Here is a 14,425-nt window from a genome sequence, read left to right as displayed (position 1 = left end):
AAACAACAGCGTATGTCTGTGGGCTTGCACTGTGGAGTTTAGTGTCATTCCAATAAGAAGGATGAATTCTGCACATGTGTTGTCTCTCAGGCTGCAATGTGTTCTTTTAATAATTAATAAAGGGTTGCTGCTTCGGTGAATTTATTAAAGTGATAATAATAGTGAGGATGAAGAGAAGGTTGAGGAGGAGAAGGAGGAAAAAGAGAAGCCACCCAAATAAATCTCTGGCTATGTAAATTCACCAATATTAACTAAAGGCCAAATAAATATATGCTTCAATGTATGTTGTAATTGTACTGTTGCTTTCCTTCTCTGAATATAATACGAGCAGTAATTATTAACATAAGTAAACTAAGGATAAATTGAAAAAAATGTATTTCTAGAAAAGAAGATAAAAGACATGGTCATATGGAGATTCCTGAATATTTTACTACTTTAAAGAAAATATTCCCTTATGTTAACAATAAATTATAAATCTGGCATTGGAGAGAAAGACCTAATATGCTATCCAATCATTTATCCAATAAATATTAATAGAGCATCTATGATGGGTAAAGTACAGTGGCATATGGTATTTTAGGAAAAACAAAGAGAATATGGTCCCTGACCATAAGACCATACAATCTAGGGAGGAGAAATAAGACATAAATACAGTTAGCCTAAATACAAAATAGAATGTGGCAAGAGATATAAGACAGGGAATGAATAATTTATAAATAATATAGGTCAGAAGAAGGAGGAACCTGTGGTTGGAAAATTTATTCAAGAATAAATGCATGCCTGGTCGGTTGTTCAATGGTTAGAGCATCAGCCTGTGCATCAAAGGGTCTCAGTTGGATTCCCAGTCAAGAGCACATACCTGGATTGCAGGTTCAATCACAGGTCCCTGTCAGGGCGAATGTGGGAGACAACCAATCTATCTGTCTCTTTCACATCTCCTCTTCTCTTTCTCTCTCTCTCTCTCTCTCTCTCTCTCTCTCTCTCTCTCTCTCTCTCTCCTTTCTCTCTCTTCCTTCCTCTCTTTAAAATCAACTTAAAAAAAAAAACAGACTACATTCATGGAGAAGGTAGCATTTGAGAAAAGCCTTGAAGGATGGGCAGAACTGTAACTGGCAAAGAAGGAAAGAAGGAGTGAAGCAAACAGGCAGTGCAAGGGAGGGAGTGCCATGTAGGTGAGAAGATGAGATTTGCTCAGAGAAGACCCATAAATGTCACTTAAGCAATACTTTTTTATGCTTTTAAAGGTTACTCCTTCCTCCTTATAATTATCCTATTAGAAATGATTCTTAACCCCACTTTACAGAGGAGGCCCCAGGACACATCAAGGGAAGTACTTGTGCAAAGTCTCACTGCTGGTGAGTGGCAGGGTGATTTGGAAGCACTGGTCTGAAGGTCCCAAGGCTACACCTTTTAGTCCCAACAGCGTGACTCCCTTCCTGCCTCCTAAGGAGGAGTGGTGTGGCCCAAGGTGGGAAGGAAGACCAGCACAGACCAGTGGGGACTGGAAGCCACAGGCTAACAGGTTTGCACCTTCAGAACAATTCTGAATATCCTTGGGAAGACATTTGCAGAAACAAGACATTAAACATCCTCAACTGGCCATGGAGACAGAGGATGAAAGAGTCAAAGTAGCCAAGGCTGAAGTAAGAGGTGGTAGAGAGCCAACAAAAATATCAGTGCTGACATGGGAAGGAGAACACAGACACAGAAGATTTTACAGAGACAGTCAGTAGAACCTAGAAGTGTAAACTGAGAAAGAAAAATATGTTCATCATGACTCTCAAGTTTGTAACCCTGATCTAAGAAAATTCACCACTTGCAGGGATATAATTCAATCTTAGTTTCAATGGCAGTGGGACATCTGAGATCAAATTAATGGACCACTAAAGCCATGAGAGTGAGTGACATCAAGAGAATACACAGAACAAACACCCACTGCTAACCTCTGAAGGGAGTTCTCATTTAAATGGCCAAAGAGGACTAGAAAAAAAGTCACGTAGAGAATGTCACATCAGTATAGAAAAGTGGCAGAGAGAGAGTATAGAAACACCTAGGCAGTGAAAGTCATGGTCATACCACAATCAAATGAAAGACAACTGCAACTTCCATCTAACACAATAGCTAGAAACAGACCGAAAGCATGTAAGTTCAAAAGGAAAATGTTATTTATAACATTTTTAATAATAAAATGTTATTTATTCTATTACTCTTATACATGACAGTAAAGTCATTAAGTTATCATGTGTGTATTTTTAAATGTTCATATATGTATATTCCTCTTTCTAATTACTGGTCTTTCAGAGCCAATCTATTATTCTGATTAATAAGTCTAAACAAAGAAGAGAAGAATAACATTTACTAAATGCTTATATGTGCCAGGCACAATTTATATTTTGATATATAATTTTTACTTGATATATAATATATAATATCTGCTATATAAATATTTGTGTATATAGGATCAGGTATGTATGTTCTATTGTCTTTATGTATATATACATACCCATATACATACATACAAACCCTGCTCTCCAGGTAAACTTGGGGATATTTAAAACTACAGCCCTAATATTGGTAAGATCCTATGCCAATGTACAGGATCTTGAATACTGTTTTAACTAATTAATTAAATCCAAAGGCCATTGCATATTTAGGAAATAAGTATTTACTGCCATCTGGTGGAAGTTTTGCCTACCTACAAACAAATAAGTTAAAAAGAAAATATAAAATCTTTAACCGGTAAAATTATTTTGCACTACTCAAATCTACCCTGCTTTAGTAATATTCAAAGAAAGAAAAGGTAGAAAGCAGCAGATCAGAAATTGTGATGCCTGATTTATAATTCTTCCCACTATTTACTGAGGCTCCCTTATCATATTCAAAATATAATAAAATTACTTTCTCCCCCAGAGATATAGCTGTTAACTCTCCTGTACCAATAGGTGACAAGAGTAAAAGATCTATGGAAAACTGGCAATGAGTGTGCTGACACCTGACAATTGTGCTGTTTGTCTGTCTTCCTTCCCCTCATGTCACCTAATGACATGAATGGCCCACAGAAACTGATATCATAGGGAAAGAACTGAACCATAATGCAGTACCTGGTGAAGTCACAAATATATTATCTCATTCATAATTAAATACTTTATTCCACATTTTGTCCACGGCTTTATAGCATTGTGTATTTCTCCAAAACGAATCTTGAATTCTATAAAGCAATACTGTTGGAATCTCTAAATTGAATAAGGGTCCATTTCTAAACCCCGACTTACTTTAGTATCTATGATATTGTGAAATAAAATAAAAAATATATATATTTGGTCTTCAGCTCCTTTCCTAGCACAGAGCTTCTAAAACCCTTGGAATTTCCTAGGTTGTGAGAGAGATAAAGGTGTCTTTTGTAACATTAAAAAATGATTTTGGAATGCCCCTAGGTAACCTAAGGATGGAGGCTATGATTGCAGGGTTGGGACTTAACAAGGCAGGATGGTAACTTGTTCACCAATGGCCAATGATTTAATCAATCATCCTATATAATAAAAGCGTAACATGCAAATGGACCGAATGGTGGAACGACTGGTTGGCAGGGGGTGGGGCCAGCGAGCAAGTGATGCCAGGCCAGCCAAGGTATGTGCCAGCGGGCAGAGGGAGGGGATGGCAATAGGGTGGAGGGGCGGTGACCAGCAGTGGGGCAATGGGGGCCAGCACTATACCCTGATCAGCCCGCCAGTCACCTCCCACAGAGGGAGGCCAGACTGCAGCTTAGGCCCACTCCCCAGGGGGGTAGCCGTCAGTTGGACATCTTCTGAGGGCTCCCAGACTGCAAGAGGGTGCAGGCCCGGCTGAGGGACCCCCCCTGAGTGCACATATTTTCGTGCACCAGGCCTCTAGTAACTATATAATGAAGCCTCCATAAAAATTCAAGAAGACAGGGCTCATCTTCTGACTAGCTTATTTGCTTAGCATAATACTCTCCAGGTCCCTCCATGCTGTCTCAAGGGTAAGAGATCCTTCTGTTTTCTCTTTCTTCCCCTTTTTTAAAAATCTTTATTGTTGAAAGTATTACATATGTCCCCTTTTTTCCCCCATCTACCCTCCAGCCCACCATTACCCCCTGCCCCAGGCCCTCACCACCCCACTGTCTGCATCCATGGCTTATGCATATAAGCATACAAAGTCTTTGGTTAATTACCTCTCACCCACCCACCCTCCCCTGCCTTCCCTCCGAGATTACACACTCTGTTCCATGCTTCCATGTCTCTGGATCCACTTTATTCATCAGTTTATTTTGTTACTTAGATTTCACATGTGAGTGAGATCATGTGATACTTGTCTTTCTCTGACTGGCTTTTTCACTTAGCACGATACTCTCCAGGTCCTTCCATGCTGTCTCAAAGGTTAAGAAATTATTTTTTTTACAGCTGCATAGTATTCCATGTTGTAAATGTACCACAGCTTTTTTATCCACTCATCTACTGATGAGTACTTGGGCAGTTTCCAGATCTTAGCTATTGTAAATTGTGCTGCTATGAACATAGGGGTACATACATTCTTTGTGATTGGTGTTTCAGGTTTCTTGGGATACATTCCTAATTCCTCTTTAGATACAGATTTATTTGAAACACAGTTCTTTAAAGATAAAACCATTCTCCTTTGCTTAGTATGTGTGGCCTGAAAAAGGCAGCTGCCCTACATCTGGCCCCACCCCTCTCCTCCAACCTTCTACCACCACACCCTATGGGTGATATATGTACCACTTCTATGCAGCTAGTTTGTACAATACCCCAGGCCTCCTTCCCTGTGGAAAAGCTGTCCCCACTGCCTAAGCACTCTCTCTCTTTTGCACCTGCCTTCCTCTTCCATGGGGCAGGCCCTCCTCTGGCCTCCTCACTCTTCCCTGTACCTCCCTGGCACCTTTATCAAAGGTGTGTTGCACTTTAGTGCTTTCTCATAAGCCTGCCACGATCCAATTTGCTACAATACATTTATCTCATGGTACTGAGAGCTCTCAAGGGTGAAAATTAGATTTTTCTAATGACATCACTGGTATCTACCAAATGTTTACAAATAGCTGTCCAATCCCAACCCCCAGGGTAGCTACCAGGATCAACTTCAAACTTCACTCCTATTACTAATTAGATCCCATTCAAGCACTTCCTTTCAAAACCTACAAAGGGTTTGTCACTCAGTAATTCTGGTTGGAACCCCTTTCTTTCAGCTGCCCTCTCTTTTTACATTGTCTACACAGGATTTAGACATTCCACATCTCTATCTGTCTCCTTGGCAATGTCAACAAGGATTTTCCTTTTATTTCTCTGCCAACCTGGGTCAATTGCTTTCTTTGAAAACCATGGAAAAGTTCACCCCAAGCAAGAGCCTTCTCTAGTTAATCTCACACGAACCTGACTCTACCTGCACACACACATAATCAGCCCTCCACGACCTTGCCTGCTGATAATCCTGTGTCATCTATTATGTGCTGCTTTCTAAACGAGAAGGTTCAGAAAGGGCAAGGACTGAGTCCTCTGTTTCCTGCTCTACCTGCAGTATTCTCTACCGTGCTGTGCAGTTATCAAGCATCTGAGAAACATCATAGTAAAGCAGGTATGAAATCTTAAAGATGACGTTTGCTGTTTTATAAATTCCAAAACAATTACTCACAACTCCAGCATTTTCAGCATCGCAACATGTGTCTTGTTTTTTAAGTAGTATCTAGATATTAAAATAAAACTGAAAAATAAAAGCCATGGAGCTTTTTCTCTCTTATAATAAAACAAATGCTTCTAGGATGTTTCAACTCAAAATGTTGGGAACTCCCCACCCCACCTCAATGACATGAACAATGCTTTGCAATTAAAGATCTGGGCATCTTTAAAACGCAAAAGGATAATCATTGTTTTTCAACTGTCACAGGCTAGTTTCCACCTATTGTTGAAAATCAGTGTTTTATCAAGCGACAGTGACTACAATCGCTGTGACTTTGCCACACCCCTGGACACTTTCCCACCAGCAGCACAAGCATCTGAGGTAGGACTTGTCTGGACAGAGCCGACATGTGAAGTATAAAACCCCAACTAATGGATGTCAGTATTGTGAAACTAAGACTTTTTTTTTTTGATACTACAATACTACACAGAATCACCCAATCTGTTATACTAGTTAAAATCAGTAGAAAATAGATTCCTAGCTTTCAATTTTCAGATATGTATTAATGCTTAATTATCCTTCTCTCATTTTGCCATAAAAAAGATGTTATCTAAAGTATTAAAGATGACAGAAGAGATCCTACAAACACATCAGACTCTTTAATGAACAAAATAACATCTGACATTTAAAGTCGTGTTCTCTAGAAATACAATGAAAAGATGATCTTTCAAGTTCTTGTACAGGTATGAGCTGCTTTCTACTTTTCAGTGTTTAATGAGTTCACTTATGTATTAAGGTCATGGATCTTCATTAAAGTTAATAAACAATTTTATTCTTAACAATCCAATCATTTGATTGTATCAAATGAAACAAGTTTTAATTACAGAAATTAATGAGGAAAACTAACAATGTGTAATTATATCATTTTTGTAGACAACATCCGTAGCTAAAACAGCCATTGATTGGAAAGTGAATTAAGAAAAAGAACCACAAACATAAAAGCCAAAGTAATTTTAATCGTAGTTTATGAGACATCTAGTAGACTTTTATAATTCTTATTCTAGATGAAAATTTTCTACCCGACTACTTAATTTTGCTTCAAACAGTTACTTTTCAAAAAACTTCAAAACATCTCTGGTATAAGGAGCCCATAAATTGCAAAACTATGTTTCATTCAGCTGAAGGGATTCATAAATAATGAGTCAGTTATTTATAAAATAAGAAGAATCCTTATTTATCACAGAATAAAATGAATCATGCCGCTTACCTTGAGCCACACACTCACTGTGCCAAACACTTTACCTCATTCAATTCTCTTAGTAATCTTATTATATAAATATTGTGATTATCCCCCTTTCACCAGAGGATAGTGAAGCTTAGAGAGATTAATTTGCCCAAATGTGATTCCAAATGCTTCTCAGATACAAATCCCTATATTCTCCTTCCCATTATAGAAGGCTGAATAACTTCTTTACACTTCTTCATTCATTCCAAATATATTCATCAAATAACTTCTAGGCACTGTCCTAGGTGCAGGGGAAACAGTGGTGATGTTAAGAAAATTCCCTGCCTTAATAGAACATACATTCTGATAGAGAAATAGGTATGTATAGGTATATATAATATAAAATGCACAATAAATCAGATGGTAGTAAGCACAGATTAACAGGATGGAGAGGGCCATGGGGGTGGGTGCCAGTTTAGACAGAGGATCAGCATGTTTATGGAAACGTCCTGTTTCCCACACCTTTTTCTCATCAGTTCTCCATCCCCACTTCCTTAACCTCCCTCACATCCAAACCCCAAAGTTAGATAAGTAATACCAAAAACTCCAAGACCAAATTCTGGTTATAAATCCCAGAAGAAACAAAGTTGAAAAACAGAAAGAGAGTTGAGGAAAATAGAATAAAAGGATCTTTTCATACATCTAAAAAAAACACAGTATTTTCAAAATTATTTTCAAGTTAGATAACCAAATTTTAATCAAATCATTTCTAAAACATCTATGCTTTTACTTCTATCCACCCTTCATACCTATCTGATTGTCAACATGCTTTTAGCAGAGAAAGAAAAGAGCTTACATGTTTTTACCATATTTATTGACAGTTCTCGGACAATTCTATGTCTGAGGAAGAAAACCCTTTCCTCTCCAGTGGTATCAACAATGAAAGCCACCCAACAGTGAAACAGTGGCCACTGGAGATGAACCTGAAACTATCCAGGCTATACAACAATGAGCTCATCACCTCTCCAATGCAGACATTCTGAAAGAGTGAAGCTCCATGGGAAATTTTAGGACCAATCACATGAATATGCAAATCAGATACCCCATTCCACTTGACCTTCCAGTAAACCAACCCCCAGGGTTCTGCTGCTGTTTAATATTTTTATTGCTGACACTATTACAGATGTCCTCCATTGTTCCCCCTTTACTCACCTCATGCCAGCCCCAGGCCCCATTCCCCCTCCCTCTGGCCATCACCACACTGTTACTTTCGTCCATGGGTTATGCATGTATGTTCTTTGCCTAATCTCTTCACCTTCTTTCATCCAGTTCCCCCCGCCCCCTTCCCTCTGACATATGTCAGTCTGTTCCATGTATCCATGCCTCTGATTCTATGTTGTTTAATTTTAAGACAAAGATTATTTTAAGGCTTCAGTTAATATTCACATTTGAAGAAAAATGGATCCGTCAACCCAGAACACGATAGGCAGTAATGAAACGTGGATAATGTCCTAATTTGGACTTGCTCCTGCAAATATAATGTACTTTAGAAAACCTAACTGCCTATTTCTCTATTTCAGAACCAGAGATTCCATAGCACGACATCCATCAGTCTTACCTCTGCCGCCAAGTAGTTCCCAGTTGCAAGATGTTTAAATCTGAACAAGCTGTTCCACTGTCCCGCACCCCCACGGCATGGGTCGTGATGAACCACCTACAGACAAAAAGAGCAGGGACAATAATGGCTAAAACATATTCATGGGCCTGGCAAGCAAATGCCAACAGTTTACCCAGGGTGCCCGCCTGTTGACGCTAACTCCTCAAATCTAAAATGTGTTTTCGTAAGAGGACAACAGGGCAGAAAAATAAAAGTCCCCATAAATGAGCAAAGGACATAACAGTGAACTCACTGTACACGCATGATACTATGCTTTATGTCTGCAAATACAGCTTCACTCCAAAGACATGTTCCCAGGCCAAACTGGAAATATGGTAGGGTCCCCCCCATTTGGTATTTAAGCATTCATTCAACAAACAGTATGAAAAACCTGCGAGGTGCCAGGTGGTCTTCTAGACAATAGGGACACAGCAATGAACAAGACTAGAGCTTTCAATGAGTAAGATTTGAGGAACCAGGGGAGGCTACTTTAGATATGACAATCAGCATGGACATCCGCCTATGACAAGACACACAGCATGAGGAGGTGATGTGTGAGCCGAAACCCAGAGGATAAGAACAAGACAGTCATGCAGAGAGATCGGAAGAGCTCATTCCAGGCAGAGAGAACCACAAATGCCCAGGCCTGGAGGTCTGGACTAACTTAACTCTTGGCCCTTTCCATGTGTGCTTATGGCGAGCACCATGTCCTTTGATGCCTGTCCTTGGAACTGGCCTTGCCCCAAATGCTGAGCCACTATGCTCACTGAGAATAAAAGCAGAAGATCTGAAACAGGTGGTAATGACCGGTTTGGTGCAGTAGCAAGACTCAGGCTGTACAGCCTGAAGATGACTGTGTTTGAGTCCCGGCCCAGCCAGTTACTATGGTATGATTACAGTGAATAATTTAACATCTTCAAGCCTGTTTCTTCATATATAAAGTGGGTTTAATTCATAGGATTGTTTTGGAGATAAATATCATAAGACATTCCAGAGTGCTAGGAGTACTTTTCATCCTTCTCCCTCAACAGGTTAGCTTCTTTTTATTAATACTGACCACTCTTGAACTCCTGCCCAGCCTCAAGTTCTGTATGTGTGTGTGTGTGTATGTGTGTGTGTGTGTGTGTGTGTGTATATATATATATTATATATATATGTATATTATATAATATACATATATATTATATATATAATATATATTATATATAATATATATTATATATATAATTAATATATATTAATTATATATATTATATATATGTATATTATATAATATACATATATATAATATATATATATAATATATATATATTATGCCTTTTTCTAGACTCCATCTTCTATGTCTTCTCCTACTCCAATAGCTCAAATGAGATAATAATTATGAAAATACTTCCAAGTGGATGAAGTCTTTAAAATCATTCCTCCTATGGCCGGAAACCAGCCAATCGTACAAGGCTCAGTTTTCAAATCAAACTTCTTCCACAAATCCTTTGCTAATCACACCAGCATCTGAGACCTTGTCAATGTCTGAATTCTTGCTCCCTTGGGGGAGCCATAGATACCTTTGAGAATCTGATCAATCTATTGGTTTTCTTATGTACACACACACATTTTGTATGCACATGTTAGAGGTTAACAAATAACTTGAAGATCACCATTGATCCCAGACTAAGAACTAGCCTATAGTAGGTCTAGCAATGGTAGTACAGCTCCCTAGGGAACAATTTGGAGATACAGAAAGGGAGATGTTTTCATTTGTCTCAGTGACTTGGGAGAAATGCTTTTGGCATTAATGGGCAGTGGACAAGACATTATACATCCTGCAATTCACACATGTTAGCTATTCTGTGTGCACACAGGGCCATCCCCCCTTCACCCTCCCATGCTTCCCTGTATTACAGGGGCTGGAAGCCTGGCGGGAGGTGGGGGGGGCGGTGCTGGAGACATTTGATCAGAATGGAAAGCAGAGCAAAGTACAGAGAGGATCCTCTTTTGGCTCCAGGAAAGGTGGTGGCAGCTGCCTGGTGCAGGCTCCTACAGGCAGGGGTGCAGGCTCCTACAGGGTGGGGTGCAGGCTCCTACAGGGTGGGGTGCAGGCTCCTACAGGCAGGGGTGCAGGCTCCTACAGGGTGGGGTGCAGGCTCCTACAGGCAGGGGTGCAGGCTCCTACAGGCAGGGCTGCAGGCTCCTACAGGCAGGGGTGCAGGCTCCTACAGGGTGGGGTACAGGCTCCTACAAGGTGGGGTACAGGCTCCTACAGGGTGGGGTACAGTCTCCTACAGGCAGGGGTGCAGGCTCCTAGAGGGTGGGGTGCAGGCTCCTACAGGCAGGGGTACAGGCTCCTACAGGGTGGGGTACAGGCTCCTACAGGGTAGGATGCAGGCTCCTACAGGGTGGGGTGCAGGCTCCTACAGGGTGGGGTGCAGGCTCCTACAGGGTAGGATGCAGGCTCCTACAGGGTGGGGTGCAGGCTCCTACAGGGTAGGATGCAGGCTCCTACAGGGTGGGGTGCAGGCTCCTACAGGGTGGGATGCAGGCTCCTACAGGGTGGGGTGCAGGCTCCTACAGGGTGGGGTACAGGCTCCTATAGGGTGGGGTGCAGGCTCCTACAGGGTGGGGTGCAGGCTCCTATAGGGTGGGGTGCAGGCTCCTACAGGGTGGGGTGCAGGCTCCCACAGAGTGGGGTGCAGGCTCCTAAAGGCTGGGGTACAGGCCCACTGGGTGAGTGGGTGAGGACTCCCAAAGCACAGGAGGAGAAGCCTGTCCAGGCTCGGAGGAGGGGCAGTACTGGGTTACTGCACTGCCAGATCCTCATATAAGACTACTGCTCCCAACCCGTTTTCCCCATCCAGTCCTTCCAATAACACTGAAACCTAATTTCCTATATGAAATACCTCTTTTCATGAAACACCTGATGCTCAGGCTTCCTGACTGATACACCACACAACAGAGACATGTGCCCCAGCCTACCTCCTTCAAATCTCCTACAGAAAGAAACCCGCCACAAATATAAATTGGTAATACTTTGATACATAATCATACTAAAAAGCATTTACATCAAGTTATATGAGAAGTCCAATAATTTAAGAGAAATACACTATGAAGAGAGAAGCTTAAATGAATTCAAGACATCTCAACATTATTGAATAATTTATTCGCTCTCTCCCTTCTGACTGCTCAGCGGGTTATAATATTTCCAACTAATGCATTTTGTTGAAATGGGTTTCAGTGCAGTGGTACAGTTACAGCCAAAGCTATAAAACTAATAGCAAATATATTGAAAAGATTCAAAACTCCTTTCAACAAATTTAGAGCCAAACATCAAATAGGCAGAGGCACATGAAATGCGGGGAACTCACTGGAGAGGGAAGTCACTATGTGGCCTTTTCATCACTGTCTTTCATTAATAAAGTTTTAAAATAATATCTCACATTATTGCTATCTGTTTATTTTTTTAATTATCAGAGCACACAAACTGATAAGAAATTTATGGTGTGAAAATACATATTTTAATTATTAATTTCTTTTCAGGTAACTTATCTTTCGGTCTTACCAGGATGAGAGAAGTTGTCAGGGTGATGGCTCTTTCCCCCAACACCTTCTCAATTCCTTATCTCCCACTGAGGGATATGGTCTCTCCTGAGTGCCACAGACTGAAAGGATGCCTCAACAAGAGGTGGATTTCAAGGTAGAAAATATGTTCTTTGTGCTATTTCACTTCTATTACAAACCATGTCATAACTTAGAGAATTATTTTGATGTTACACTTATAATTAAGGCTCAGCTCATTTGCATAAACATCATACTACTTCATTTCTCTGTTTCAGTAGTCTGTAATTTGCCTTATTGTCCCTGTTTCAATTATGGTTATTTCCCTCTTTTTTAATCATGTACAATTAAGTCTCTTCTGTTAAGCACTAAAGAGTTTAATTATGCACCTCTGCTCTTTCATTTTCCTGTGCTCATATAGAATGCTGTCTTATCCTCTGCGTTTACCACTTCTCTCATGTGTCCTTCAAAGCTAGGTATACGTATACTATCTTCTAGAGTAGGTATTTGCATGTTGAAGTACATATTATTTTATTATAAAGTATTTTCCTTTTATTTCTCCTTCATATTAGAATTTGGGGCATTTTATTAATTTTTAATCATGAGATTATATAGATAATATTACCTACGAGTTTCATTTTAGGATATTAAAGGAAGTATCAGAGAATATATGCTGTAAAGGGGGAGTAATGGGTTTAAGGTGGTTGAGATCCACTGTATAAGCCTGGATATGCATTAAGTCAAGATGGAATTTTTCAGATGTTGGCTTGTTTATAAGCAATTATGCATATCTTATCTCCTCCACTGTATCGAAAGGTTCTGTAAAGAAAAATCCATATCTTACATTTTCCTAATTACTCTACCATATTAGGACATTTAAAAAATACTTTTCAAAGGTTGAATGAATTCCTAGCTATGGCTCTCCTCATCCCACTAGAAAAAAATGGCATTCCCGAAGAACTAACTGTTCTTTGCAGTGACGGTAGGTCTGAGGTTCACTTAAAGTGAGTCATCCTACCCCATCTTAACTCCGGTGACAGTTGAGACACATAGCCTTCAGTCTCATCAATGTTGACAACACACATTTCACAATGGATTTTTTAAAAGCAAAATCACATATACGCCCATATTAAACAAGAGGGAGAGAGGGAGAGAGGGAGAGGCCCCAGAGAAGACAGGTAAAGGAAATAGTAATGTATCAAATTGGTCACAGAATAAAGAGGTGCAAGTCAGTGCACAAAAAGTAATGTTTCATTGGTCTATCATAAATGAAGCCTATAACGATAAAACAATCGGCCTACTGAATCTTGTTGTGTTGATGTAAATATTTATTAAAAGTCAAATAATATTTCACTCACCTCTATTTCCCAGAGTGCTTTAGAACTAGTAGCAGAAGTGGCTGATTGACGTAAGGTTGTACGAAGAAAAATGTGCTGTTTTTTCTCATATTCATCACAGGTCAGAAATTTCTCTTGTTCTGCATGAAACAATCTAACGACATCACCCTAGAAAAACAAGTCAAGGAAACTGTATTTCCAAGAAAAGGCTGACCATAAGACATGAGGAGCAAGTGTACCTTTCTGATTTTGATAATCTACTTAGTGTTTAACAATTATTTCTACATTTCAAAATACAGGAGAGGAAACTAATGAAACACTTTCTGTGAGCATACAGCCACATTCTAGGTTGATAGCTTTATAGTCACACGCTACACGATGAACACCAGGGGATGCACGTGATTTGCATCTGGAAGTTCAGTAAAATGTTCTGTGCAGCACATACTTACACCTTTCAGCACATCCTCTCGGTAAGAACTATATTTCATGAATAAAGTGATTTTCCAGCTGGTGTTGCAATTAACAGCATTCACCTATTAATGAAGAAATGTCCAGTTATACCACTACAGTTCCATGTTATAACAGAAATTATTTCTTCAACTAGCAAAAGGTGAAAAAAGACAACTTTGGACAATGACGTAGGTACTTCCACACAAATGTCTCCAAAGGACCATCTGAAAATAGCAATACAATAACTAATCATTATCTATTTGAACCTTAGGAGTATTCATCAGTGCCACTAGACTTAAGTTTATGAAAACAATGAAAGAAACTATATGCCTTTTGTTCTCTCTCATGAGAAAATCAACGAATTTACTTATTTTCCTCCCAAACGTACCTCTTTGCACCCTGGGTTATCGAGAAGCTCGATGTTACTCGCATGCAGTGGCTGTCCTGCGTTCACGGGCATCAGAACAACTTTATCGCCAACAACAATCTAAGAATCAGAAAGAAGTCGCCATTCAGACACTGCCTGGATCTTTGGTCTATATTGGAAGCTAAAAATAACTC

At 39.9% G+C, this 14,425-nt stretch overlaps 1 protein-coding gene across 4 annotated transcripts in view; it reads right to left on the bottom strand.

Moving 5' to 3' along the window:
* ITPR2 (inositol 1,4,5-trisphosphate receptor type 2) overlaps positions 1-14,425 on the bottom strand; it is a 417,029-nt gene that overhangs the window by 314,704 nt on the left and 87,900 nt on the right. For all 4 annotated transcript variants that reach the window (XM_023744345.1, XM_023744344.1, XM_023744346.1 and 1 more), the window contains 4 exons: positions 14,253-14,351; positions 13,864-13,947; positions 13,436-13,582; positions 8,490-8,585 (listed from right to left, as the gene is read on the bottom strand). In XM_023744345.1, coding sequence (XP_023600113.1) covers positions 8,490-8,585; positions 13,436-13,582; positions 13,864-13,947; positions 14,253-14,351 — 426 coding nt within the window. The remainder of the gene's footprint in view (positions 1-8,489; positions 8,586-13,435; positions 13,583-13,863; positions 13,948-14,252; positions 14,352-14,425) is intronic.

This window comes from Myotis lucifugus, unplaced genomic scaffold (genome assembly GCF_000147115.1).
Source record: "Myotis lucifugus unplaced genomic scaffold, Myoluc2.0 scaffold_451, whole genome shotgun sequence".
Lineage (NCBI taxonomy): Eukaryota > Metazoa > Chordata > Mammalia > Chiroptera > Vespertilionidae > Myotis > Myotis lucifugus.
Note: the sequence above shows the minus strand (reverse complement) of the source record. Positions and strands in the feature narration are given on the sequence as shown.